Source organism: Chanodichthys erythropterus, chromosome 21 (genome assembly GCF_024489055.1).
Source record: "Chanodichthys erythropterus isolate Z2021 chromosome 21, ASM2448905v1, whole genome shotgun sequence".
NCBI lineage: Eukaryota > Metazoa > Chordata > Actinopteri > Cypriniformes > Xenocyprididae > Chanodichthys > Chanodichthys erythropterus.
The window spans coordinates 36,524,438-36,550,495 of record NC_090241.1 but is presented as its reverse complement, the minus strand read 5'-3'; the positions used below and the strand labels follow the sequence as shown (position 1 = coordinate 36,550,495).

The window sequence follows — 26,058 nt, the reverse complement described above, 5'->3', positions numbered from 1 at the left end:
AAATATAAAACAACCCACCAACTCAAATCGCTAAATTTGAATTCTGATCATTGCGTTGTTTATCAGATATAACATGTCGTAATTTAAAACAATTAATAATGGTCATGTTCCCCTCAGTGAGATTTATTTATAGCGTCGTTGGATCGAAATCAAGTCGAAATAAAAGGGACTTGCATAAGACTTTTTTTTTTTTGTTTTCATTTTGTGCAATCCAATGGGTGCTGTGGAAATGTTATAAAACCGTATGTGTTGTGTTTTTGTGGTTTAAAAGATGGAATGTATATCACAAAATCGTTATCATATATCGTGAAAATGAATATATTGAAGAATAAAGAAACGCGTGAAATTATATTGTACAATTGTTTTTTGGTTGTGTGTGATATGGAAAAATGAAACGTGCATATTTTCCCTTCAAAACAGAATAAATCTACAAAACAATAAATAAGTTGAGTCCAGCTCTCAGAAATTTATTCCAAACGCGCATGTAAAGACAGCATATTTACATGATGGTTTTAAATATTTTATTAAATAATATATACACATGTTGTTGTTGAATGGGCAAATACATTTTCAAGAATTATATATTTTAGACTAGATTTATTTTATTTTGTCAAATTCAGTTATGTGATTTCGAAATGTTTGCACAAATATATTAATTATCAGAATTACGGTTGGAAAAAGGCAGCTTTAACTCAGCATTACAACATGAAAATAATTATTAGACACCAGCTAATAAATGAATTAGCCTATTGTCCTTGGGATTTATTCGAGTTATTTTAGTCTTCAAATAGGCAGCATTCTTTTTTTTTTTTTTTTTTTTTAAATATAGCCTGTAAGTAACTTGTTATTCACATTTCAGACGGCGCAACAGACAATGAAAGAATGAAGTGAACTCATACAGAAAATGCACGACAGATTTTTGCTTGCGGCTCTGATTCCTCAGGTAAACCTTGTGAGCACAGACATCTGGATGGGCTGTTTCTCAGTTACTGAAGCTAAAAAAAAATAAAATAAATATTAAAAACAATTACAAAGACGTATGTTTTTTTAAAAAACGGGTTGACAGTGAAAGTCGATAGAAAAATACACAATGAAGACATTCCAGATGGGCAAAAAGATTGTAGCTACACAAAATACTGAGGTTTTAAATTTTATATCTACAAAATAAACCTGCATGACACTATTGCACCGCTATTTTGTAAGGAGAAATTATAAACCATAATATTTCTATATTAACGCAATTAACGCTTGTAGAAAACTAACATCGGTCGTGTTGGATTGTGGGAATTAGAGTTCAACCAGAGGAGCCATTTTCTCATTACTGGAACAGCGAAGTCTGAGAGAATGTGACTGAGGCGCCACCTGGCGGCAACATCAAATAAGAGACGGTACAGCCGAAAAGACGAGTTTTGTGCTTTCAAAACACGAATTATTTTACAGGCTATGCGAAGCACATCACAAAAACAGCTGTTATAGAAGTCAGACAAACGTTACCGAATGGCCAGACAAATACAAAGCGAGGCATGCCGTATGAAACGTCTAAACATTGTTGACCTGAAATCAAGCTTAGCACCTAAATTGACAAGATTTGACAAGATTGAGATTTGAACCGTTTAACCGTGTTAACAGTAGGTAACAACAATTTACCACAGAGTAGAAAAATATTTTGTCGAAGACTGTTTGGAATTGACAGAACAAACTCAAATTGTGTCATAACTCACCTTCGTTTTCGTGCCAAACCCGCATGGCATTCTCAAGATTAGCAGAATGTCCTGAATGCCGTTTTCCATACCGAAGTACAGTGTTTAGGCCAGGGATCTCCAAACTCGGTCCTGTAGGGCCAGTCCTGCAGTTTAGCTCCAACCCCAATTAAACACATGAACCAGCCAGTTAGGCATACTAGAAACGTCCAGGCAGTTGTGTTGAAGTAGGAGCTAAACTCTGCAGGACAGTGGCCCTCCAGGACCGAGTGTGGATATCAATAGCATAAATTCCGAGTAGTTATTCATTGAAAAATAAAGCGCGCTCAAAATTCGCGCCAGTGTTCAAATTTACTAACTTCAACCGTCATTTCGAGGCGCGAAGTTTGAATATGCGAAGGCGCCAATGAGATTGGAACAAAAAAACACAACAGCAAACCCACCTTTGCAAAGCATGCGGTTCTTTCTCATTCCTTCTGTTCTCCCCTAGTTTTGGATTAAACCAGATATTTATTACACCATGTCAGCAGCATGTCTGACGAAATCAGAATAAAAAGTCATACAATAAAAAAAAAAAAAAGATTTAAGGGTTAGGGTTACTACTAGACGAACTCAAATTCAGACCATACAAAAAAAATAATAATAATAAAAATAAAATATTATATAAAATCTATCTCATATGCTACATACACATGTAGCTAAATGTCATATCATGTATATCTTTTCTTTATGTATCTGGGTATGTTTGTTTTGTTATCTTTTCTCTCCCCATCTGTTGCTTTATGTTGTCGTCACCTTTCACTCATTCAATAAATAAAAAATACATAAGTTACATACAATTATATATCAATTTGGATTAAACCAGATCATATGTCAGCATTTATCATAGATATAGACCTGGCCTTCAATAAAAGTGAGATTTAAACCGTATCAGCAAGCATAATATTTGAGAGCAATAAACAGCATTATCAGATTATATTAAAATTGAAGTATTTAATATACATTTTCAAAATAAGTCATTCAGCAAATGTTTCACTTAAAAAGGAATTTATTCCCAAACACAGAAAAAAATACATTAAAAGTTATATATTGAGATCCTTACAAGTTATTACAAAAGAACATTTATTGTTTCAAGTAATGGTTAAAACTTTACAATTTGTGTCTTAATTACATATTTACAAATGCATGTAAATTGTAGCATGTGAAGAGCACAAACACAAGAAAGCAACATACAAATTATAAAGTTTGCCAAAGAGTGGCAGGAAAGATCAACAAGACAAATTACTGCCACATCAGTCTGTTTTGTTCCCAAAATTCCCATCTGAAGAGTGAAAATTTCAAACTGCAATACCAGCATGTCCTCAGTTGTCGGCGGCTGTGCGAGTGGTTGGCTTTTTGGTGGAGTTCTCCACAACCCAAGGGTGAACCATTACTCCCTGGATGGGAAGTCGGTGCATTGGGTTATGCTTTAGTAGTCTATTGATCAGGTCTCTGCTGCCCTCGCTTACGTGAGCTGGATAGGTAAACTCAACCTGAAGAGAAACACATGGTTTGAAGATGTATACATAATGAATGCTGATAGGAAGATATAATAAAGACATTTAAGTTAGACTAAAGATTATTTACATAAAACAGAGGTTAAACGGTTGCAGCACACCATTGACGTCCATTGTATTTTTTTTCCCATACTATGGAAGTCAATGATACTCCACAACTGTTTGCTTACAACAGTCTTCAAAATATCCTTCGTGTTCAGCAGAACAAATACATTTATACATATTTAGAAAAACTTGAGGTTGAGTAAAATTACAGAATTTTAATTTTTGGGTGAACTATCCCTTTAAAATGACCTTTTAAATGAATAAATTACATTGGTGACACTGTTGTGACATGATTTACTAAATTAAACTAGGTCAATATTTGCTGTATTATGTTCTGGTCATTGTGCACAAGTTGGAAGTTCGAACATTTCACTTACTCTAGAAATCTTGCGGTATGTCTCTTCGTGGCTCTTTGTTTCAAAAGGTGGGCGGCCAACCAGAAACTCATAGCAGAGCACGCCAAGACTCCACAGATCGACCTTCTCATCATGCGTTTTGCCTTCGATCATCTCAGGAGGAAGGTAGTCCAGTGTACCACACAGCGTCGACCTCCTGTAACAGACGTGCGATAAACAGAGGAATTAAAAACAGTTACCCTAAAACGGGTGTCCAATCCTGCTCCTGTCCTGCAGAGTTTAACCCCAATTAAACATCTGAACCAGCTAATCAAGGTTTTTAGGCATACAGGAAACTTCCAGGCAGGTGTGTTGTGGTAAGGTGGAGCTAAACTCTGCAGGACCGAGTTTGGACACCCCTGCCCTAAACCAACAAGCATAAACATCCTTCTCATGAACAAGGACATGCTACACATTTACCTTTAATAAAACTCACAAAACCTTAACCTGTTGTTAACAGTCACCCCTCTTTTTGCACATCAATGTGAAAGAACTTTAAAAAGGTGTATGAAAAGGAGTAAAACAAAAAGGTGGGGGGTGTCTTTGGGAAGGGTCAAATGCAGGTCCTGTGAGATTTTAAGGCACTGTACCAAAAACAGCCACTGGGCGACAAACACTATATTGACATTTTTTGATGCATTCTCATGTCAAATTAAAAGACTTCTCTAGCAATATCACAAAACTATGGAGGCTTGTTTCCACTACTAAACAAACAAATAATAATAATAATAATAATAATAATAATAAATAATAATAAAAAGGTAATTGCAATCTATCATCTCACAATTCTGACTTCATAACTCGCAATTGCAAGTTTAAATCTCAGAATTGAGAGTTTCTCTCATGTAATTATGACTTTATAACTTGTAATTCTAAGAAAATTAACAATTATTTTTAGTTTTTATTTCATGGCAGAAACAAGCTTCCATACAAAACAGTGTGCAAATATGGAACCTTGAGTCTTTGACCTTTCCACCCATGTGTTTGTCAAGATCAGAAAAAGATGACTAAAATAATGTAGTAAACTTCTTAAAATTTCATAATGCCCACTAGGGGGAGGAGCCCACAGATGTTTTAAAGAGACACTGACAGTTATGATGACTCCACCTGTGGACTGCATTTACATTTGCGTGAATCTTGCAAGCAGAAGACGACTCACCTGGAAGAGGGCGTGTGGACAGACCATCCAAAGTCTGCGATCTTCAGCTCTCCATTGGCCCCCAGCAGCAAGTTCTCAGGTTTAATGTCTCTGTGGATCACGTTCTTTGAGTGGCAGTAGCTCAGAGCGTCTGCAAGCTCCATTATATACTGCAAACAGACACATTATGGGATGTTACTGACTTCAAAAGTCTTTGCTAATGTTTAATCTCTGCATGAAACAACGCTTTCTTACAGTCGCACTTCGCTGGTCATCGAAAGTCCCGCAGCGCTGCAGCTCTCCGTACAGCTCTCCTTTGGGAGCAAACTCTAGGATGAGGTAAACACGTGACGTGTCGTGGAAGTAACCATAGAGACGCAGGATATTGGGATGTCTGAAAGAGGAGGAAACAAGAGTCAGTTCAATTCACAACAGTGTTTGCCCATACACATGGCTCTGACTTTCAGAAATTAGCGCCAACTAGGCCCGTCGTGATAATCGATAGACTTATCGCACAATATGTGGACATGATCGTTTTTGGTGATGCGATATTTTACCTATTCATGTTAAAAAATAAACGTCACCAACATTTTGCCAATCATGCTTCCCCTTATCTGTTCTCTGACGGAGGCGAAAGCAGGGCAGCTCCTTCATACACATAGCGGACACAGACATACAAAGGCGTTATTCTGGAAGAATAAGTTCCGCCGCAAATAAACATGGTGCATGCTCACAGCTAGCGTTAAAGCCGCTTGGACGCGGCAGTCTAGTTCATTTCAAGACTAGACTCACGACTTCGGAATACCCTGCCTTTAGAGATTAGGCTGGCCCCTTGTCTATTTTTAAAACTATTTTTCTTAGTGTATCGAATACTGTGAGGTGTTAAACTTTTAATGGGCGGTTTTATTTTCTTGGTTAATATTTGTATACGTGTGCTATTCTTGCTTTTCTGTAAAGCACTTTGGTCAGCCTGTGGGTTGTTGGAAATGTGCTATACAAATAAAAATTGAACTTGAACTTTCACAGAGAAAGCGTTTTTGCATTCCACTGCGCTGTTTTTCTATGCAAAAATGTGCTAGACGGACAAATTTGACCACTTCGCTCATGTCTTTCACTGCATCTCGCACATTTATAACGCAGTTTCATGTGCAACGCTCGTTAAAACTAGGGATGCACCGAAATGAAAATTCTTAACCGAAACCGAAAAAGGAGGAAACCAAGGCCAAAAACCGAAAACCCGAAAGAAATTATGCCAATTATTAGTACCATTGCATTTATGGATATGATGACTGTGTACTAACTTTACTAAAAGGCATTGCAAATGCATAAAATAATATTAAAGTTTCAAAGAAATCATTACAAATTATACAAATATTTAGCACATTGCAACAATGCACAGTATAAAATACAATTAAAACTAAAATGTTTAACTTGACCCCACTCACATGTACATTATTATTTAATGTACACATGAGTGGGGTCAAGTTAAACATTTTAGTAAATATTTCTTGCAGGATTTCACTGAACATATCAGACAACGAGGGTGCATGCCCTTATTTGGTGTAGAGAGACGAGTTCTTTTTCCTGCGCTCGGCGCTGCTGTCTCCTCCTCCACGCGCGGGTTCTCCGCATCCATCGCGGCCTGGATCATTTCTCGTGCGCACTGCTTTATTTCCGCATCAAAGTAATGGTCTTTATAACGCGGATTAAGTACAGTCGCGATGTGCAGAGGATCTCAGTGAAACGTGTGCTGACAGACTCTAAGGGGTCGCTCAGGTGTGGTTTAAAAAAAAAAAAAAAAAAAAAAAAACAACAGCGTAGAACGCGAGTGTCTCGAGACGCGCTTTTGAGATGTGATGCAATAACGACAACAACGGAATGGTCTTTATAACGCGGATCAAGTACAGTCGCTATGAAGTGCAGAGAATCCGAATAGATCTCAGTGAAACATGTGCTGATCGACTTGTGTGCTGATGTACTTTTCATTGTTTTCACTCCTTGGTCCGTCTCAACCACTTTGCTTAGGAGAAATCTAATTAGAAATCTAATTTAATGCCTTTTTAATGCCAATTTTTACATTTTTTAATGCCATTATATATATGAAGAGTTTATTTGCAAAGACAGTTAACTCCGTTTTTATTAATTCTCACAAATCATGTTTTTTTTATTGTGCATTCCAAGTAATATCAGACTGCAGTTGGGTTGTTCTGATTAAGTAATAATAACTCTAAAAAACAGGTAAATTAAAGTTCATTGAAAGTATGCGTTTTATATATATTAGCAAAAGCAGATAACTCCACATTTCATGTTTCAAAGTTAAACAAAACCAAAGTAATTGCTTTGAGTGTTTTAAATGCAATAACAAACACACGTGTGCACACACTAACAGATCGACACACAGCCATCCACTCACTGTGCGCGCACACACACACACTAACAGATTGGCACACAAGTACACGCTCACACACATGCGCGCACACGCAAGAGAACCACCAAGGTTTCAGCATGTAAGACGTGTATGGTGTACAAAGACTTACATGAACCGAAGTTATAAATCCTCAATCACTTTTAGTCAGCTTTGACAAAACTTCCCTCAGCTGGCACGTCTTTTTGAAGTGACTAGAAGCCTTGTCACCTGACCTGAATATTGTGCGCTGATTCGCTAAAACTGACTTATCGGTATCTGTACAGAAACAACAAGAGCGCTTGTCGGCTTCTGCTGTAAAACGTGAACTTGCGATGCCTGACAGTGGACAAAACCGGCTTTTTTCTGACAAAATGGATTTAGGGTACAGAACGTGCTATATATGGAGAATAATGCTCAGCACTTCATTTTTTTTTATGGCGTTTATCGGTTTTTTCAAATGAACTCATATATATATATATATATATGCGCCGCTAATGTCGATAGATGACGACATGACGAGGTTTGCTTCTCTGCTGCTACCCTTTTGCTCACATAATATATTTTAATCACAGCCAAACTCCCAGTAAAATTGTTTCATCTATATAAAATGTTCTGTTTTGATTGTCAGACAATATGAAATGGTGACTGAAACGCGGCCCATTACACAGGGCTCGACAAAGCCTTGTCATGTGGACAAGAGTAAAATCGGTCACTTGTACGAGTAAAACAGTAGCTTGTCCAGAAAAAAAAAAAAAAATTGTGGTAGAAATATACATTTGTTCTGAAGCAATATCCTTTCAGAATATTGCAACTTTGACCTATGTAAATCTGCATATTTTTGATTGATTACAACTGCATTAAATAATGTTATGGGATTGTTTTAAATATTTTTTGAAATTCAAATAATGAAATGTTGGAGGGGAAATTACATTTTTAAAATGAAACTAAACCACCAGTAGGTGGCACAAGTAACCGTCCTATTGAGTGGGTCATTGATTCGTTCATTCAAATGGCTGATTCATTCAAGAATGAGGCAATCGTTTACGAATGGGTCATTTAATCATTGATTCAACCGATTTGTTCAAAACGCTGAATCATTCAGTAATAGCTGAGTGTTGCGCTTTGGTACTGTTGTGATCTTTGTTTGAAACTATTTTTGCTGCTAAAATAGAACAAAAACAGTCAATGTAACTTCTAAAATGTAAGTGGCTTAATATTAACTACTTGTTCATTGAACTGTTGTATGAAATCAGTGTCACGTTTTTTTATCATGATGGTAGCCTATTTAGTAAAACAGCATTCTTGGTTGTGTGGTTTTGCTTACCAGTATAAAGTTTTAAAAACTCCACATTTTGAATTTTTACCGCAGTATGTTTAACAGAGTTTCTTTTTGTGTGCTTCACTCATGTTTCCATTTCTCTTTGAGATGTTGCACGAGCCCCAACAGCGCAACATTGTTATCGTCACTACATTATACAGCCTATTATTATCCACTATCGATCGCCACTAACACTAAAATGTAATAAAATATGTCATACTTGCGTTTTGGTGATTCCCAAGTTGCTTTTTTTTTTGTTTTTTTTTGGTATTGACGTTTTAATCAGGACCTTGTCCGGTCAGGAAAGTAAAGTTCGAGCCCTTGCATGTTAAGAGACGTTGTCTGACAAATCACCATACACGTGAGATAGACATTTGCTGTGATTTTGGCTATATGAACAATTAAAATGATCACTCAAGTTAGAAGCAATAGTATCCATTTTATTTGTTCTCTGACAGAGTGCATATCCTCAACGCTGAACTAGAGAGGTGCTCCTGCGGCATGAAAGCAAGATCTCGCGCTCGTGCGGCAGTACCAGTGGGACACGAAAGCTAGATCAGGTTAACAAGTCGCTATATTCGTCAACGCGTTTTCTTAGAAGAAAAGTCGCAAAAGAGGTCTGAAAAGGTGCTAAGTTGGCAACACTTATGCAGCCTTCTGTCTACAGCTCCCAGTGCGCCGCTGTCCAAACCGGCGTTACGGCAGATTCGCAACGGCCGGAGGCAATTACCAAACTGGTTCCTTGTGCGTATCACACCAATGTACATATTTTGCAACAGCAAATCAAAGTTATTAATTATTTAAGCTTTATTCAAAATAAACGTGTAGAATTCTTTTTCTTCAAAACTATATATATAAAAAAAAATGTAATGCCTGTAGAAATGAAATTTAATGCTTTTCAAGCTTTTTAATGCCCCGCGGATACCCTGTAAAAGAAGTTCAATGTGCACCCCTTACGTTACTGAAAAGAAGGTCCGGGGAAAATCTATACACGGATGATCTCCATATAAACGTCTTTAGTGCATTTGCAAGTGTGTTTGTTTTGTTCCAATTGTTATTTTGCACTTTTTGTTAGCAAAGGGTTATTTATTATTCAACATTATAGTCATTTTTTGACACTTCAATTCCAGTGTATAAATATTATTTCATCAAAAATATCTTAATCTGTGTTCTCAAGATTAATGAAGGTCTTACGGGTGTGGAACGGCATGAGGGTGAGTAATAAATGACAGAATTTTCATTTTTGGGTGAAATAACCCTTTAAAAATGACAATATCACAATATATCACCCAACATTAAGTAGTCATCGTGACAGGCCTAGCACAGACTCATCCAGAAAAACAAAGATCAGCAAAAGTTTATAGTTTTCCAGCCTTAAAGTGATAACAGCCACACCAACCTGAGATGAGACTGGATCTCCACCTCCCGCCGCAGCTGGTGCTCCACACCGGCTTTTTCCAGCTGCTTTTTAAACAGAACCTTGAGCGCCAGGATAAACTTGGTCTGACGTTCCCTGGCTAGATACACACTCCCAAACTTGCCTTTGCCCAGAGCTCGGCCAATGTCGAAATTCTCTAAACTCCATGCTTTCCTAAAGAATAGACAAAACACAGACGGTCATGACCGTTCCTCAGTGAAATAATACCAATGCCATTAAACAATTATCCATGAGCCATAAGCAAAACAGGTTACTATTTAAGTTTAAACACACATACTAATATATACACACATATACATATATACACATACATATATATACACATATATATACATATATATATAACAATACTCATAATAATAAAAAATATCCATCTTCTTCGAATATTAAAAAAGAAAAAAAAAAAAAAAAAAAAAAAAAAAAGTGTCAACCCGGAATTAACTATTCAGCAACTGGTAAAAACAATAGATACAAAAACATTGGTACGAATTCATGCCATTTGTTTATAATTTGTAAATGGCTTACTTGGAAGTATTGGACATTCCATTGGAAGGAGTTTCTGGAAAAGAACAAAGGGTCATTATAATGTTCTCAATGTTGTGAAGTAAGGATATAAAAATGAACTGATGTATCCATGCTTACGGTGAGGTTTGTCCTGCTTGCTGGGTTCAGTCACTTTATTAGGCTCAACTACATGAACCGGCTTTGGCTGCGGTTTGTGTTGCGTTGTTTTGGGTTGATCTGGGTTGACATTCTGGTCTCCAGGACACGAGGTTTTCACAGGAACCGAGACTCCAGCGGGTTTCTGCTGACTCACAGGACGCTGAATGCGTTGCGGTCCGTGTGCCGTCCCGAGAACACGCGTGTGCGGGGTCGACACGGGCTTCTGGGTGCTCTGTGTCACCGGAACTCTTTTGGGTCCGCTGACAGAACCCTGCAGAACATCAGAGTTGAACAAACATTCCATTTGATCATTTTGCAAATGCTACTTTTTAATGAACATTCTGAAACATGTAGCAACATTTGAAAAAGGTAACAATGAAACACTCATGAAATGTCACATGGATAGAATAACCGATGATTTCAAAAATGAAAATTCTGTCATTACTCACACTCATGCCATTCCACACCTGTAAGACCTTTGTTCATCTTCAGAACACAAATTAAGATATTTTTGATGAAATCCAATGGCTCAGTGAGGCCTGAGCAATGACATTTCCTCTCTCAAGATCCATTAATGTACTAAAAACATATTTAAATCAGTTCATGTGAGTACAGTGTTTCAATATTATTATAAAGCCACGAGAATATTTTTGGTGCGGCAAAAAAACCCCCAAAATAACGACTTATATAGTGATGGCCGATTTCAAAACACTGCTTCAGGAAGCTTCGGAACGTTATGAATCAGTGTTGAATCAGCGGTGATCACGTGATTTCAGCAGTTTGACACGCGATCCGAATCATGATTCGATACACTGATTCATAACGCTCCGAAGATTCCTGAACCAGTGTTTTGAAATCGGCCATCACTATATAATTCGTTATTTTATTTTTTTTGGCACACCAAAAATATTCTCATCGCTTTATAATATTAATATTGAACCACTGTACTCACATGACCTGATTTAAATATGTTTTTAGTACATTAATGGATCTTGAGAGAGGAAAATGTCATTGCTGGCTATGCAGGCCTCACAGAGCAATCGGATTTCGTCAAAAATATCTTAATTTGTGTTCCGAAGATGAACGAAGGTCTTACATGTGTGGAACGACATGAGGGTGAGAAATTAATGACATTTTCATTTTTGGATTAACTAACGTTAACCCTTTAAAAACAAAGACTTTGAGATAAGAAAAAAATTATGTATATAGCATTTAACAGTTGCATATGACACGTTTACGTTACATATAACAAGTTTGTGATTTTCAAAAAGCAAAAAAACAAATAGAAGGTATAGGGAAATATTTTAAATATCTTTATCAATATGCTAATTTCCTGAGAACAAACATAATATGCAGTTAAAATACCTTCTCATTTTCAGGTCGTTGAATCTTCAGATCTTTGCTTGATTTAGTTCTTGAAGCTGTTTCCATATTCTGAGTTCAAACAACGACATATTAATTGATTAAATACATAATTTCATCACACTAGATTAATATCCAGTCAAAAGCTCAAATAAAGAACAAATATAACGATATTAAACTGTCACACAATGATCCCCATTTAGATGGCTTACAAACTAAAATTTCCATCAAAAAACATGTTTATAGAATAAGATAAAGAGTTAAGAAATTAATGAATCAATTTAAATTTAAATCAAAAGTTTTTTTGAGTGTTTTCGCGTCGTTGTGTGATCACGACAGTACCGTTACCTCCGTCAGCCGTTTCCACACGACAAATCCTCCTCAAAACACGACAGAAACACGATGATTTCCTCCTCGTCGTATTAATAACACGTTACCATCGACTAAATCCGTCGTGTGTGATATTTAATATCGAGAAAACTCATGAATAACTATATTTATTACTCGACAGGCGGAAGCGATTCTCCTCAGCGACTGCGATCCTGGCCTGTTTGATTTCAAATAACCCACTTTTAAATACCTTTAAATATTGTAGGACTCTGATTGGCCAGATGGCACAGTAAACTGGAATCTTATTGGTTGTTGGAGCCTTCGTCATGTGACGCAAATGCCCCGCAAGTAAAGCCGGGAAAATGTATCATTGTAAAGCGGATGACCAGCAGGTGGCGCTAATGATCGGGCTAAAAATATTACAATCAAGTCTAGCCTTTATGTGTGTGATGTAATAAGGACATTTATTTTTATGATTTTCTTCCATCCCACTTAATTGTATGTGAATAATTTAATTAAAACTAAAAGAGGTTTGGTTATTTTCAAACAAACTCCTATATAGTAAATAACCACATTTGCTTCAGTTTCCTGTGAGACACAGATGTTGTTCCTCCTTTAAAGTTCACCAAAACACACAAGTCTTTATTTAGTATGAACATTAGTTTATTTCAACACTTGTAAACAGCTTTGGCTGTGTTCTGAGAACAAATGATGAACCGAGATCATTCTCCTTAACTCTAAAACAAACTAGACATTTAATTCAACGCTAAATACTTTCAATCTTTCCACCAAGTTGCTGCTTTTATGATTTAATACCAAATGTCTGTGACAAACATTTACATTCAATATAAATAAGTTGTTAAATGCAGTCATGTTTATTTTAGCTCTTCATAATAATCCAGAGATGCAAACTGAAGTAAACCAAAAAAAACACAAAGCTCTTCAATGCAATTTCAATTGAGAAGGAAACTAAAACACAAGGTTTCTGTGCTGAAGCAATAACACACATCCACAAACATAACTACCATCTTCATGTGTTTTGTTTTTTTTCATAATTACATCCTGGAGAAGCTCTGGACTGATATTCATCTGTACATTGGTACCGTTTTCCCGCCGCTGACAAAGATGATGCTGGAGTTGTGAATTGTGGATGCACGTATTGCATGAAATTACATAAACCTAGAAAATATAAATAAATAAATAGAATGTATTTCACCCTACTCAAATCAAACACTGCAGAACGCTAGTGTCCAAAGGCACATTTCTATGGAAGCTTGTTTCCACCATGAAATAAACAATAAAAAAGTAATTGTGACTATATCTCACAATTCTGGCTTTTTTTCCCCTCAGAATTGCAAGATATGTCAGAATTGTGTGATTTAAAGTCGGAATTGTGAGTTATAAAGTCAGAATTGTGTCAAAGACAGAATTGAGTCAAATAAAGTAAAAATTGCGTCAGTCAGAATTGGGAGTTTTTTTCAATAATTTTTTCGCAAATTTTACTTTAACATACAATTGCGCGATATAAAGTCAGAATTGTGAGTTATAAAGTCAGAACTGCGTGATATAAACTTGCGTGATATGACTTTATTTTGTGCAATTGCATGTTATAGTCAAATTTGCGAAAAAGTTTTAAAAAGTCGCAACTCTGACTATATGCCAATTGGAAATTTATTTTGCGCAATTCTGACTTTATAACCCACAATTGCATGTTAGTCAAATTTGCAAATAAAAATGGAGTAGCAATTCTCACTTTGTATCACACAATTCTGACTTTATATGACAATTGCGAATTTATATTGTGCATTTCTGACTTTATATGACAATTGCGAATTTATATTGTGCAATTCTGACTTTATAACCCACAATTGCATGTTAGTAAAATTTGCATATAAAAATGGAGTAGCAATTCTCACTTTGTATCACACAATTCTGACTTTATATGACAATTGCGAATTTATATTGTGCAATTCTGACTTTATAACCCACAACTTCGTTAGTCAAATTTGCTAATTTTTTTAAAGTTGCAATTCTGACTTTATATGACAATTGCGAATTTATATTGTGCAATTCTGATTTTATATGACAATTCCGAATTTATCGCGCAATTCTCACTTTATATGACAATTGCGAATTTATATTGTGCAATTCTGACTTTATAACCCACAATTGCATGTTAGTCAAATTTGCGTTTTTTAAAAAAGTTGCAATTCTGACTTTATATGACAATTGCAAATTTATATTGCTCAATACTGACTTTATATGACAATTGCAAATTTATATTGCTCAATACTGACTTTATATGAAAATTATATCGCACAATTCTGACTTTATATCGCGCAATTGCATGTTAGTCAAATTTGTGACTTTTTTTTAAAAAAAAGTCTAAATTCTGACTTCATAATTCGCAATTCTGACTTTATAGTACCCAACTGAGAATATGTCAGAATTGTGAGATATAAATTCGCAATTACCTTTTTTATTTTTTTGTTTTTAGTGGCGTAAGCAAGCTTCCATACATTTCTGCTGTTTCCCATCATCACACACATTTTACCCTCCGAGGGTAAAGAACGCCTCACGTCTGGATCCAACATCCCAACTGCCTCCTGATCAATTAAAGTCAAAGCACATGTTCACTACAGAGGGAAGGAGGTCATTAGCAGTACATGGAACATTCTGGAGTCACTCGATGATGATGATGATGATTCTATTCTCTGTAGTGCATTTAGTGCTCTTTTGTTTTCTAAGGAGGCGCGTTCAGAAGAATCCAACATCTGTGATGGTCCTCCAAAATCTAGTTTGTTCCCTTCCTTGATGCTAAGTGTTAACAATATAATATAGTAATAAAATAAGTTATAATATTACTAACTAATTTTCAAGTGTGTAAGTGCTGGTGACGCAATGCTAGCCAGCGTCGAACAGCTGCATTCGTGTAACAGAGCTAAACGTGGCGAATGGATCATGGCGTACGTTCCGTCTGAGCATCGATCTGTTCGCGCTGTGTAAATGTCCCGTTATACTGATTCATTAAAACTACGTTTGAGAGTTCATCATGGATGAGCGCTCTACTCTTCCCCTTTGTTGTCGTCTTGTTGTGCGTCAACAGCGTTCGATGTCTAAACCCGGGACCGTCTCTCTCTGTCGCTCGACGTCCCGACAGTCTCTAATGTAGAGGCTTGAATGCGTAGGACGCAGAGAATGAATTTCCACGACTGGAAAAAAGACACATAGAGAAGAGCAGCGACAGAGAGGAAGGCCGTGCGCTGGCTCTCATTTCTCGGTGACGGCCGCGGCCATGGGCGTCCGCATGGTTCCTCTCGCTGTGATGGCCAGCTCCTCGATCTCTGTGTTCAGACGTCTGATTACCCACTCCATCGCCTCGCGACCCTGCGGACACAAACAATTACAAGTCAGACTGACTGTTAAATCTTTTAGCCACTGAACATCCATTATTTGTGATCAAGTCAGCTTTATTTCTACAGCTCTTTATACAGATTTATACTGTACAGACTGTTTCACAACATCTTCACAGTAATAAACAGGAAAATATCAATCAATTATGCATTATATCATAATATGAGAGCAATTCAAATTCTGCTGTAAAGCAGCTCTACAGAAGAAGAAAGTTCTATAATTGGAAGAATTCAATTAATTAATGAATCATTCTGAGCTATTTGTGAACGGCTCACTGAACTGACAATTGATTCACTCACAAATCTGTCAATAATTGACAGTATTAAAGGGTTAGTTCACCCAAGAAAATGAAAATAATGTCATTTATTACTCACCCTCATGTCGTTCCACACCTGTAAGACCTTCATTCATCTTCAGAAACACAAATTAAGATATTTTTGATGAAATCCGATGGCTCTGTGAGGCCTGAGCAATGACATTTCCTCTCTCTCAAGATCCATTAATGTACTAAAAACATATTTAAATCAGAGTACAGTGGTTCAATATTAATATTATAAAGCCACGAGAATATTTTTGTGCGCCAAAAAAACAAAACAACAACTTATTTAGTGATGGCCGATTTCAAAACAATGCTTCAGGAAGCTTCGGAGCGTTATGAATCAGTGTGTCGAATCATGATTTGGATCGCGTGTCAAACCGCCAACGGCTGAAATCATGTAACTTTGGCGCTCCGAACCGCTGATTCATAACGCAAATTGGCCATCACTAAATAAGTCATTATTTTGTTTTTTTTGCCACACCAAAAGTATTATCATCTCTTTATAATATTAATATTGAACCACTGTACTCACATGAACTGATTTAAATATGTTTTTAGTGCATTAATGGATCTTGAGAGAGGAAATGTCATTGCTCAGGCCTCACTGAGACATCGGATTTCATCAAACACATCTTAATTTGTGTTCTGAAGATGAACAAAGGTCTTACGGGTGTGGAACGACATGAGGGTGAGTAATTAATGACATTATTTTAATTATTGTGTGAACTAACCCTTTAATAAACTGTATTGGTCGTTAAGTTTTTCTGTTTGGCCAATGTGACTCTTATTTTGACAGCACTGAGAATGCCAGAGTTCCTATTCTCCATCTTTATTAGTTTACTGCCTTTTTGTCTAATAACTTATTAAGTAGAACTGGTAAACAAATAAAGTAAATGTATTACAAATAAGTATTTGTAAGCATTTGCTTTTCTATTATTAGTAATAACTTGTTTTTATTAAAAACTAAAAACCAAGTGCCCTGTTGGATACAGCTTTTTATTCATATTTTTACTCATTTCTTCATTTGTCAAATAATAGAATTACAGAATCAAAAAGTTGCCATCTAAAGTATAAATCTGATTTTTTTCTTCTTCATATAATTCATTTAGTTCTAATTTAGTAAATATTATGTCAAATAAATATACAATTATTTTAATTAAATATTGTGATATCATTCGAGTTAAACGGTTTCTGGAACAAGAACAAATGTAGGGCGGGGTTTGATTTTGTCTGTGGGAAATTGATTGGATGGTTGTAGTTTGCTATTGGTGGATCTCATGTGAGTGACAGGTTGCTCCGCCCTCGTGCCAGTAACTGGTGAAGCATGTTTCGTTTGCTCACCTTTCCAGCATTGGTGGAGATGGTGGACGCCATGAGTCCCTCCAGATAGCTGCTCAGACTGACGCCCTTCACAGAGATGATGGCCTCCTGGGTGAGCATGGTCCTGTAGGAACGGCAGCAGATATTGAACATGTTCATGAGGTGTTTAAAGGCACAGTTCACCCAAAAACTATAATTCTGTCATCAGTTACTCTCCCTCATGTCGTTCCAAACACATAAGACTTCTGTTCATCTGTGAAACACAAATGAAGATATTTTAATTTCTCCAGTGAAAGTCTGTTCACCCAAAAATCTTCAAAACTTTCATTAAGAGATTGTAAAATAATTCATATGAATGCACCGATTTAATCCAAGTCTTCTGAAGAGACACAATCACTTTATATGATTTAATTTAGGCTCTTATTTACATATAAACATTAATGTATATGATAACCAGAAGCTCGATCATACTTGCTTAACGCACAAATGTAAATGAGCTTAAATGTTCAATGTTTGTATGTGAATAAGAGCCTAAATTGAATCTGTTGATCATAAAAAGCGACTGTGTCTCTCCAAAAGTCTTGAAATAATCTGCTCCCTTCACATTAACCATCTCTTAATGAATATTTTAACATTTAAGGGTGAATATTCTTTCAATAGAGCGACAGAAATCTGTTTTCATGTCAAATATCTTCATTTGCGTTTCAAATGTCTTGGTTTGGAGAGTAAATAAGAGCTTTTAATTTTTAGGTGAACTGTCCCTTTAAGAGGAGCAGCATGTGAAGAACAAGGCTGTATAGTTAAACAGAGAGTGAATCTTACTTCTCCGGGTCCTCCGGGTGCGGTCGGTATGTGAGCCTCTCGTCCACAGAAACCATGTTAGTGAAGGTGATCTATGGTGAGAAAATCAGGCAGAGCATGAGAGGTATGACACATCTACAAAATATGATGTTTACAACCATAACACAAACCAACGCCCTCCCAGAATGCAACACAGACTGGCCAGATGACATTCACACAAACTCAAAAAGGCCAGAACATGAATGCATGAGAAAAGGTGTGCAGGATTTACTGACACATCCTGACAGATTCACATCAACCTGAGAGTTTCAAATGATACCTGATTCAGTTCACAGGCTATATGAATCAGATTGTGAATGAAAAGTGCTGGCTCAATATGATCCGGTTACATCATGTGCACCGACACGTGTTGCTTGTAATAAACCACAGTCGTGCCACTTACATTAGTTGACTGGAGCTCAAAGGTTTTCTCTTTGGGATCGACTATGGAGTGCTCGTGGATGTACGTACATGTCCGTGTGTTGCCAATTATCTGTGGAAAAAGACAGTGGGTTGATGTCCAAATCATGCATCTTCACAAACAGACAGTGATCTCAAGACACAGTCAGTTTTGGCTTTAGTTTCACTCAGTGTGCAAGACAAACTAGACAATTATCTTGTCCTGTACTAGGACTGACTACACAAAGCCAGTCACGTGAATACAGGTTAAATCTCATTCATTTCTAAAGACGACGCCACTGTGACTGTTTCCAACAACAAGAAAATTGCATGTAATTCTACACGTGTGAATGCAAACGGCAATATAATGTGTGCAGGAAACTCAAAGCTTTGGATGCACATCTTCTGTAAAATTATTATAAATGCATTTCTTTTGATCTCTTTAAAATCTTGTTCAAATCTCTTGGATATCTGGGAGTTTTTGAAGACCTGCAACTTTTAAAGATTAAAAGGTGCTATAGGTGCTATTTTGTTTTATACATTTTTGCAATATTACTTGTCTTTACTAACTGATAAGACTATTTATTAGGTGCACTAGGAAGGATATCAATATACATCATCTGTGCACGAGGTAGGGCCTTAAAAACATCAGCCAATCGTTAATGTGATCATCGCATAAACGATTGGCCCTCTGGCTTGTCAATCACTGCCATTACGTTCCTTGTGAGAGACGTGCGCAGATTGGCACTCTTGGCCAATCATGGCAGTGATTGACAAGCCAGAGGGCCAATCGTTTATGCGATGATCACACAAACGATTGGCTGATGTTTTTAAGGCCCTACCTCGTGCACAGATGATGTATATTGATATCGTTCCTTTCAGTGCACCTAATAAATAGTCTTTTATCAGTTAGTAAAGACAGTTTCAAGTAATATTGCAAAAATTTATAAAACAAAACATCCTCTATAGCACCTTTAAGTTGCATTTATTTGATCAAAAATACAAAAGTGAAAATTGTAGGGCTGCCCCCTAATAGTCGACGTTCCATAGTTCCAGATGAGGTTGGACCTGGGAATATCCCAAATTAATGTCCCACTTCAGACCTCAGTGAGTTCCTGTCAATCACGTTCACATGTTGACCACAAGATCACAATGCGAGCATATCGTGTTTTTGTGTCAATTATGGCAAAATCAGAATAAAAATAACCTAACATCACTTTAAAAACAGGAATTTGCTGCTCAAGAAACATTTATGATCATTATCAATGTTGAAAACAGTTGTGCTGCTTCAGATTTTTGTGGAAACTGTGATACACTTATTTTTTTAGGATTCTTTGATGAATATAAAGTTCAAAAGAACAGCTTTTGCAACATTATAAATGTCACTTTGGATCAATTTAATGCATCCTTGATTAATAAAACAATCATAAATGTTTCTTGAGCAGCAAATCATCATATTAGAATGATTTCTGAAGGATCATGTGACAAGACTGGATTAATAATGCTGAAAATTCATCTTTGATCATAGAAATAAATAAAATGCAAAACAGCCATTTTGAATTGTAATAATATTTCGCGTTTTTACTTTATCAGTCTTCTTTAAAAATCTTTAAAGATCAGTAATATATCTAACAACATACTGACTAGAGCTCTAGGAATCAAACTGGGAAGTTTTGGCCTTCAGCAGTCCTTGAGCAGAATGAAAGCAACAGGTCAAGGACGACAGGAAGAAGTCACAACTCACTTGCGTAATACGTCACAGCGGAACAGTTAATTAAGAAACACGACACCAGAACGACATGTGCTGAGAACTAACCAGACCGATATAACCATTCAGTCAGTTCGCCTACGGGTCAGGAATCCTCACTCTCAGGAGGCCAAACAGAGGTTAGTTGGGATACGAACATCTCACACAGCGTGACTGAACTCTGAGCAGGATTTCACCTCGGCTTGACGGTTTCCACCAAACAATGAGAGCTACTGAGTTCAAGATTAACGTCAGCTGCTAGCTGTAATTCCACGAAACATGCAAACAAACAGATTAGTCTGTTTTATCTAGGAGAAAAGGAGGGAGTTTGTACCGATCTAACGATGGACGGCAGACCCCATTCAGTGCTGAGCAGCCGTTTGCTGTGCAGGCGTCCCTGCTGATCCACGTTACGGTCCAACACGTCCACGCCGAACACGCTGGGGTTCATGGGGTTTGGGTACTTCTGCATGGCAGCTTTGGTCACGGTTTCCCATGGATGGCTGTGAGAGACAAAAAGAGACACTTTATTATTGACACATTGAAAGCAGAACATTAAATGCCCCTTTTTTCAGCTGAAAATTCCCCACAGATCATTTATTATATCTTGTCAAATTTGCCCCTATTTGGGTGTGAGCAAAAACACGCCGTTTTTGTGTGTGTCCCTTTAAATGTAAATGAGCTGTTGCTCCAGAAGAGGGCGGAGCTTTAACAGCTCAACAGCAACAAAGCTGGAGAATCTCACGCAGCCAAAATGAGGAAAGTGTTCAGCCTTACATTGTTCAAACCGGAGTCGACACTGATGGAGAGACTCAGGAAGAAGTTACAACTTTTAGACGTTTCTGAATGGTTAGTGGATAAATTGATGTAGTTGCTGTGGAGATGATTCAACTCATCCACTAGCATGTGCCGTCATGTTCATCTTTTGTGTTGAATTGACCCTCGTTTGTGAAGCAGTCCGGCGTAAAATGACGGCATGACAACAACACTCGACTACAACAACTCTTCCTCTTCTCTAAAGCAGCCCAACATGGCCCCGCCCCCTTTGCTGAGTGTTCTCGGGGGCGGGGTTTATGTAAACTTTGGGGTTTGTGATGTAAAAGAAAATATCTCTCTTTGCATTGACCTTTGTAACTTTGTTGTTTATGCTCAAACAGCAACATTACACACTCTGTTAAAAAACGTGTTAACTAAAGTTAAAAAACGAAATCATAAGCATGTTTAATTGCATCTGAAGCGCAATGACAGCGTATGGTGGTGTTATATAATGCGTCTGCATCTGTGCATAAACTCTTACAATCACTGAGGAGTGACTTCAATTAAAGACTTCACATGAGCTGCGTTACGTCTGCAATGTGACCGTGGGACATCACAAGTCAGAAAGAGGATTCAACTACTGTTTTATCGGCAACCACGTTTACAGCCACAACCAGTCACAGTGCAAAAGTATGAAGAACTAGGACATTCAAAACGAAACGAGTGCACGTGTATCTTTAACAAGATATATCCTGTGTGCAATCTTATATATTTTAACAAAATGCTTGAAATAAAACACTCAAATGTTTTCAGACCATCAAATTACTACACTTGTCATTAATATCTCTATTGTTGGCTTGTTTGTGTTAGTAGGGAAGTATCTTCATGTCCGAGTCACCATTGCTTAACGAATCTGATATAATATCTGTGTAATATAATTTAAAAAGGGAAGTTTCACTGGTCTTTTCTTCCTTATTATGTCGTATATCTGAGCAAAACACTTCAGGAACATGAACAAATGTAGGGCGGGGCTTGATTTTGTCTGTGGGGAATTGATTGGATGGTTGTGGTTTGCTATTGGTGGATCTCATGTGAGTGACAGGTTGCCCCGCCCTCATCATCAGAGAAGAGATGCTGAAAGAGGGAGGAGAAGATATTCTGATTCAAGATTATGAGGAACATGAATTTAAATTTATTTATGATGAATGATCAATTTATGACCTTGGACCACAAAACCAGTCATAAGGGTTTGAAATTGAGATTTATACATCATCCGAAAGCTGAATAAATGATCTTTCCTTTGATGTACGGTTTGTTAGGATAGGAAAATATTTGAAAATCTGGAATCCGAGGGTGCAAAAAAATGAAAATATTGAGAAGAATCACCTTAAAGTTGTCCAAATGAAGTCCTTAGCAATGCATATCCACTCACAAAAATACATTTTTGATTTATTTATGGTAAGAAATTTACAAAATATCTTCATCTTTACTTAATATCCTAATGATTTTTGGCATAAGAGAAAAATCAGTAATTTTGACCATGGTTATTGTAGCACTACAAATATACCCGTGTGACTTATGACTGCTTTTGTGCTCCAGGGTCACATATGTGCATGTGACTGTGTGTACAGTGTAAAAAGGGATTGAGAACAGTATAAACAAACCTAGAACAAAAGTTTGCATGTTTTATAATTAAACATTTGTTGCTTTTTAAATATGTTTGTTTTTGGACTCATGTGTCTGAAATTAAGTAAACACCACACTCCTAAAATAGTTAAGAGCCTGGCGGCTTAAGCTAGTACATTCCGTCATATGAATGGTTGCCTGGGAGACAGTCAGCAGTCATGTGACACGTGACGTCTGGCAGGATGTCCATGTTGTAGGGGAAAGGTCGCCCGCACTCGCAGTCAAGGAGAGTTGTGCAATGTGCCTGCAGATTTACACACGCGGGTTCAGAGGTCACCTCATCTGAACATCTGTAATTCTGAGTCAATGTCCACCGCAGCTGATAAGACTGCTATGACTTCATCATCATCATCATCATCACCACCACCCTAAACAGCAGGATCAGCTTTAGTCGTTTGCCCTGCTGACCCACTGAACCAAACTTCAGTACAATGAAATTCTTATTTTGGACATTTCTCTCAAGTAAGAGCTTAAGAAACAAAATACAAAGACATAAATATAAAATAATACACATTAAAAAGGACAATAACTAGTGAGAATAAACAATAGAGCACTAACAAACATAAAAATGTCAGACTGATGAAATCTCTAAATCAATTTCATTCAGACAATCTTTATACAAAACAAACTGAATATTGCTTCTTACTGTATTATTGTTATTCTTATTGTGTATTATTCTCTTATATTTAATGTCTAGTGTGATATTGTTTCATCATTCTTGAGAGGAATGGACAAAATAAAAGCTTAATTATACTAAAGTACAGATTGAAAAAAATTTAAAAAAAGCTTTAGTAATTTATGTAAATACTATAGTGTTTTCGAACCATACTATAGTAAACTATACAACAAGTATAGTTGTTGTGGTAATATAACAACTATAGTAATTACTTTACCTGATATTGTACTAAGTTTTCTATAACTATGGGGTACATTACATCACAAAACCCTACAGTTTACTGTAGTAAAAACTAGGGCTGGGAAAGAATATAGATTTCTCAATTTTAATCGATTCTCATTTTTACGAACCGATATCGATTCTTAAATCCCAAGAATCAATTAGTCTAGTCTGTTTTCAGTTGATGAATGAGCAGAATATGCAGCGCCTCCCATCCAATAAATCGCAATAATCTTTGTTACTTTTGATATGAAGCAAAGTTTCAGATTTCAAATGACGTCCATCTTATTATGAGATTCAGAAAATAAATACAGTTTCGGCGCTGTTTAATGTGGCGTGACGGATCGCTTTAGCGCCTCAAAGAGAAGCATGTGATCATCCTCTCCTCCGCTTTAATACCAGTTACAGCGAAATAAACATGAACATCTGAAGGTATGTTAAAATATACAGTACAACTTACTGAAATCCATATCATGTCTCGTGTAATCGCTCAGTGTTTCAGTGTCACGTGACGTCACATTTACCTCAGAAAAACATATTCAGTGACCATAAACTCATTAGTCAGCTAGGAAAGTGTACACTAGAAAGCAGCATTCTGATAAAAATAGCTATGCACCGTTACATATTCATTATAATATTTAATGTTCGTCAATATTTAATGCATGTTTGAATAAATCAGTTATGACAGCCCTGAATTAGAGTAGAAATGTAATTCTAAACTTTATAATAACATCATTGAGTGTAATTTAAGTGTTTGTAAATAAGTTAATTTAACCTTCAATATTATAATAGTAGTACCAGCTGACGCTCATGTGTTAGTTTACAGCATTAGGAGAATTTTTTTTTCTCTAGAAAATTTGTCATGTACTGTAACTGAAATACTACATCCAAAATAATCGATATCGAATTGAAAGCATGTGAATAGTAATCGAATCGAATCGTGAAAACTGTGTCAATACCCAGCCCTAGTAAAAACTAAAGTATACTACAGTATTTATCAACTATACTTAATACTGCAGTATGTGTTGTAAATACTAATTTACTGTAATAAATACTATAGTATTTCTTCATGTGGCGCCATCATTCCTCACAAGTGTCAAGGACAAGCCGGCTAGATTGTGTAACTAACCGCTGAATACTTCACAACTCTATCTAATTTATTTTGTAAACACTTGAGAAGACCAAATGTTTACTAAATAAATTAGATAAAAAGTTTATGAACTACTCAACGGCTTCAGTCATTATAGTTATTAATCTTCGGTAAAAGTCATTCACCTCAGATAATAGCATTAGCATGTAGCTAAAGTTTCTAAATCATCAAAGACCAGCGCTTTTACATTACTGAAACATTTGTCTCGATACAACCACATATATATTTACTGAAAATTAAAAACATTACTTTTATAAAACTGACAGGAAGCCGTTAGAGAGATTGGCGCCTCGTGCACAGTTCACACAGACGAGCTAGCTAATCCTGTCACTCAAACTCCCACATTAGCATCCAACCTCGTTAGAATTAAACATTAGACGTTCACTAACTTGAAAATGTGCTCTGACGTCCAGATCTTCATGGTTCCTGATGAACGGTAGATGTTAAAGCGCGAGGGCTGCTCGGTGACTCCGCGCCGCTTCCGCCGTTTGTTCCAGAACACTGACACTCTGGCCCCTCCCACCGGTGACGCACGTTCTGGCGCAGGACGCAATCCAGCCAATCAGAGCTGAGTGATCTGAATGGAAAACCTCCCGCCCAGAGAATGTGCGCGTGCATGTATGGAACAGCCATTAAAGTTCAGTACGGGAACATTACATGATATTAAGTGTGTTACGTCAGATGTTTCTTGTGCACATGCTGTCCAGGTGTATTTTAGTTAAGGTTACACAGAATATTTTTATGTATATATATTTTTTCAGAATATATTTTATGTGTGTATATATATATATATATATATATATATATATATATATATATATATATATATATATATATATATATATAAGACATGGTGAAAAATTATGTGCAAGATATTGAAAATGAAGAGGAATATAGAATAGAATAGAATAGAATAGAATAGAATAGAATAGAATAGAATAGAATAGAAAGTAGAAAAAAGTTAAGTTCAACTAACTTTCTACTTTCTAATTTACACTTTACTAATCTATTCTATTCTATTTTATTCTATTCTATTCTATAATCCTCTTCAATATACACACATATATAGGGTGAATTCAGGATAATTGGGACACTTTTTACCATTGAGATCACTTGGACATATATATACACACACAAACACACACACACACACACACACACACACACATATATATATAGA

General features: G+C 36.5%; 2 protein-coding genes across 4 annotated transcripts; both read right to left on the bottom strand.

Annotated features, from left to right (window-relative positions):
- Positions 1 to 2,764: 2,764 nt before the first annotated feature.
- On the bottom strand, positions 2,765 to 12,838 carry aurka (aurora kinase A). Its single transcript, XM_067374565.1, has 9 exons — positions 12,371 to 12,838; positions 12,026 to 12,094; positions 10,640 to 10,931; positions 10,523 to 10,556; positions 9,959 to 10,150; positions 5,090 to 5,228; positions 4,856 to 5,004; positions 3,679 to 3,853; positions 2,765 to 3,232 (listed from the first exon to the last, which is right to left on the bottom strand). The coding sequence occupies exons 2-9, from the start codon at positions 12,089 to 12,091 to the stop codon at positions 3,062 to 3,064; spliced, it is 1,218 nt and encodes a 405-aa protein (XP_067230666.1). The 5' UTR covers positions 12,092 to 12,094; positions 12,371 to 12,838; the 3' UTR covers positions 2,765 to 3,061.
- Positions 12,839 to 12,993: 155 nt separating this feature from the next.
- prelid3b (PRELI domain containing 3) lies at positions 12,994 to 25,411 on the bottom strand. Of its 3 annotated transcripts, XM_067374566.1 has the most exons (7): positions 25,268 to 25,363; positions 22,950 to 23,201; positions 20,726 to 20,894; positions 18,649 to 18,738; positions 18,228 to 18,298; positions 17,427 to 17,529; positions 12,994 to 15,739 (listed from the first exon to the last, which is right to left on the bottom strand). In XM_067374566.1, exons 2-7 carry the CDS (start codon positions 23,021 to 23,023, stop codon positions 15,623 to 15,625), a joined length of 624 nt encoding a protein of 207 aa, XP_067230667.1. In that variant the 5' UTR covers positions 23,024 to 23,201; positions 25,268 to 25,363; the 3' UTR covers positions 12,994 to 15,622. The 3 variants fall into 3 exon arrangements, with proteins under 3 accessions (XP_067230667.1, XP_067230669.1, XP_067230670.1); XM_067374568.1 differs by lacking the exon at positions 22,950 to 23,201 and having other exon boundaries at positions 25,268 to 25,411; XM_067374569.1 differs by lacking the exons at positions 22,950 to 23,201; positions 25,268 to 25,363 and adding an exon at positions 25,128 to 25,150.
- Between the last annotated feature and the right edge of the window lie 647 nt (positions 25,412 to 26,058).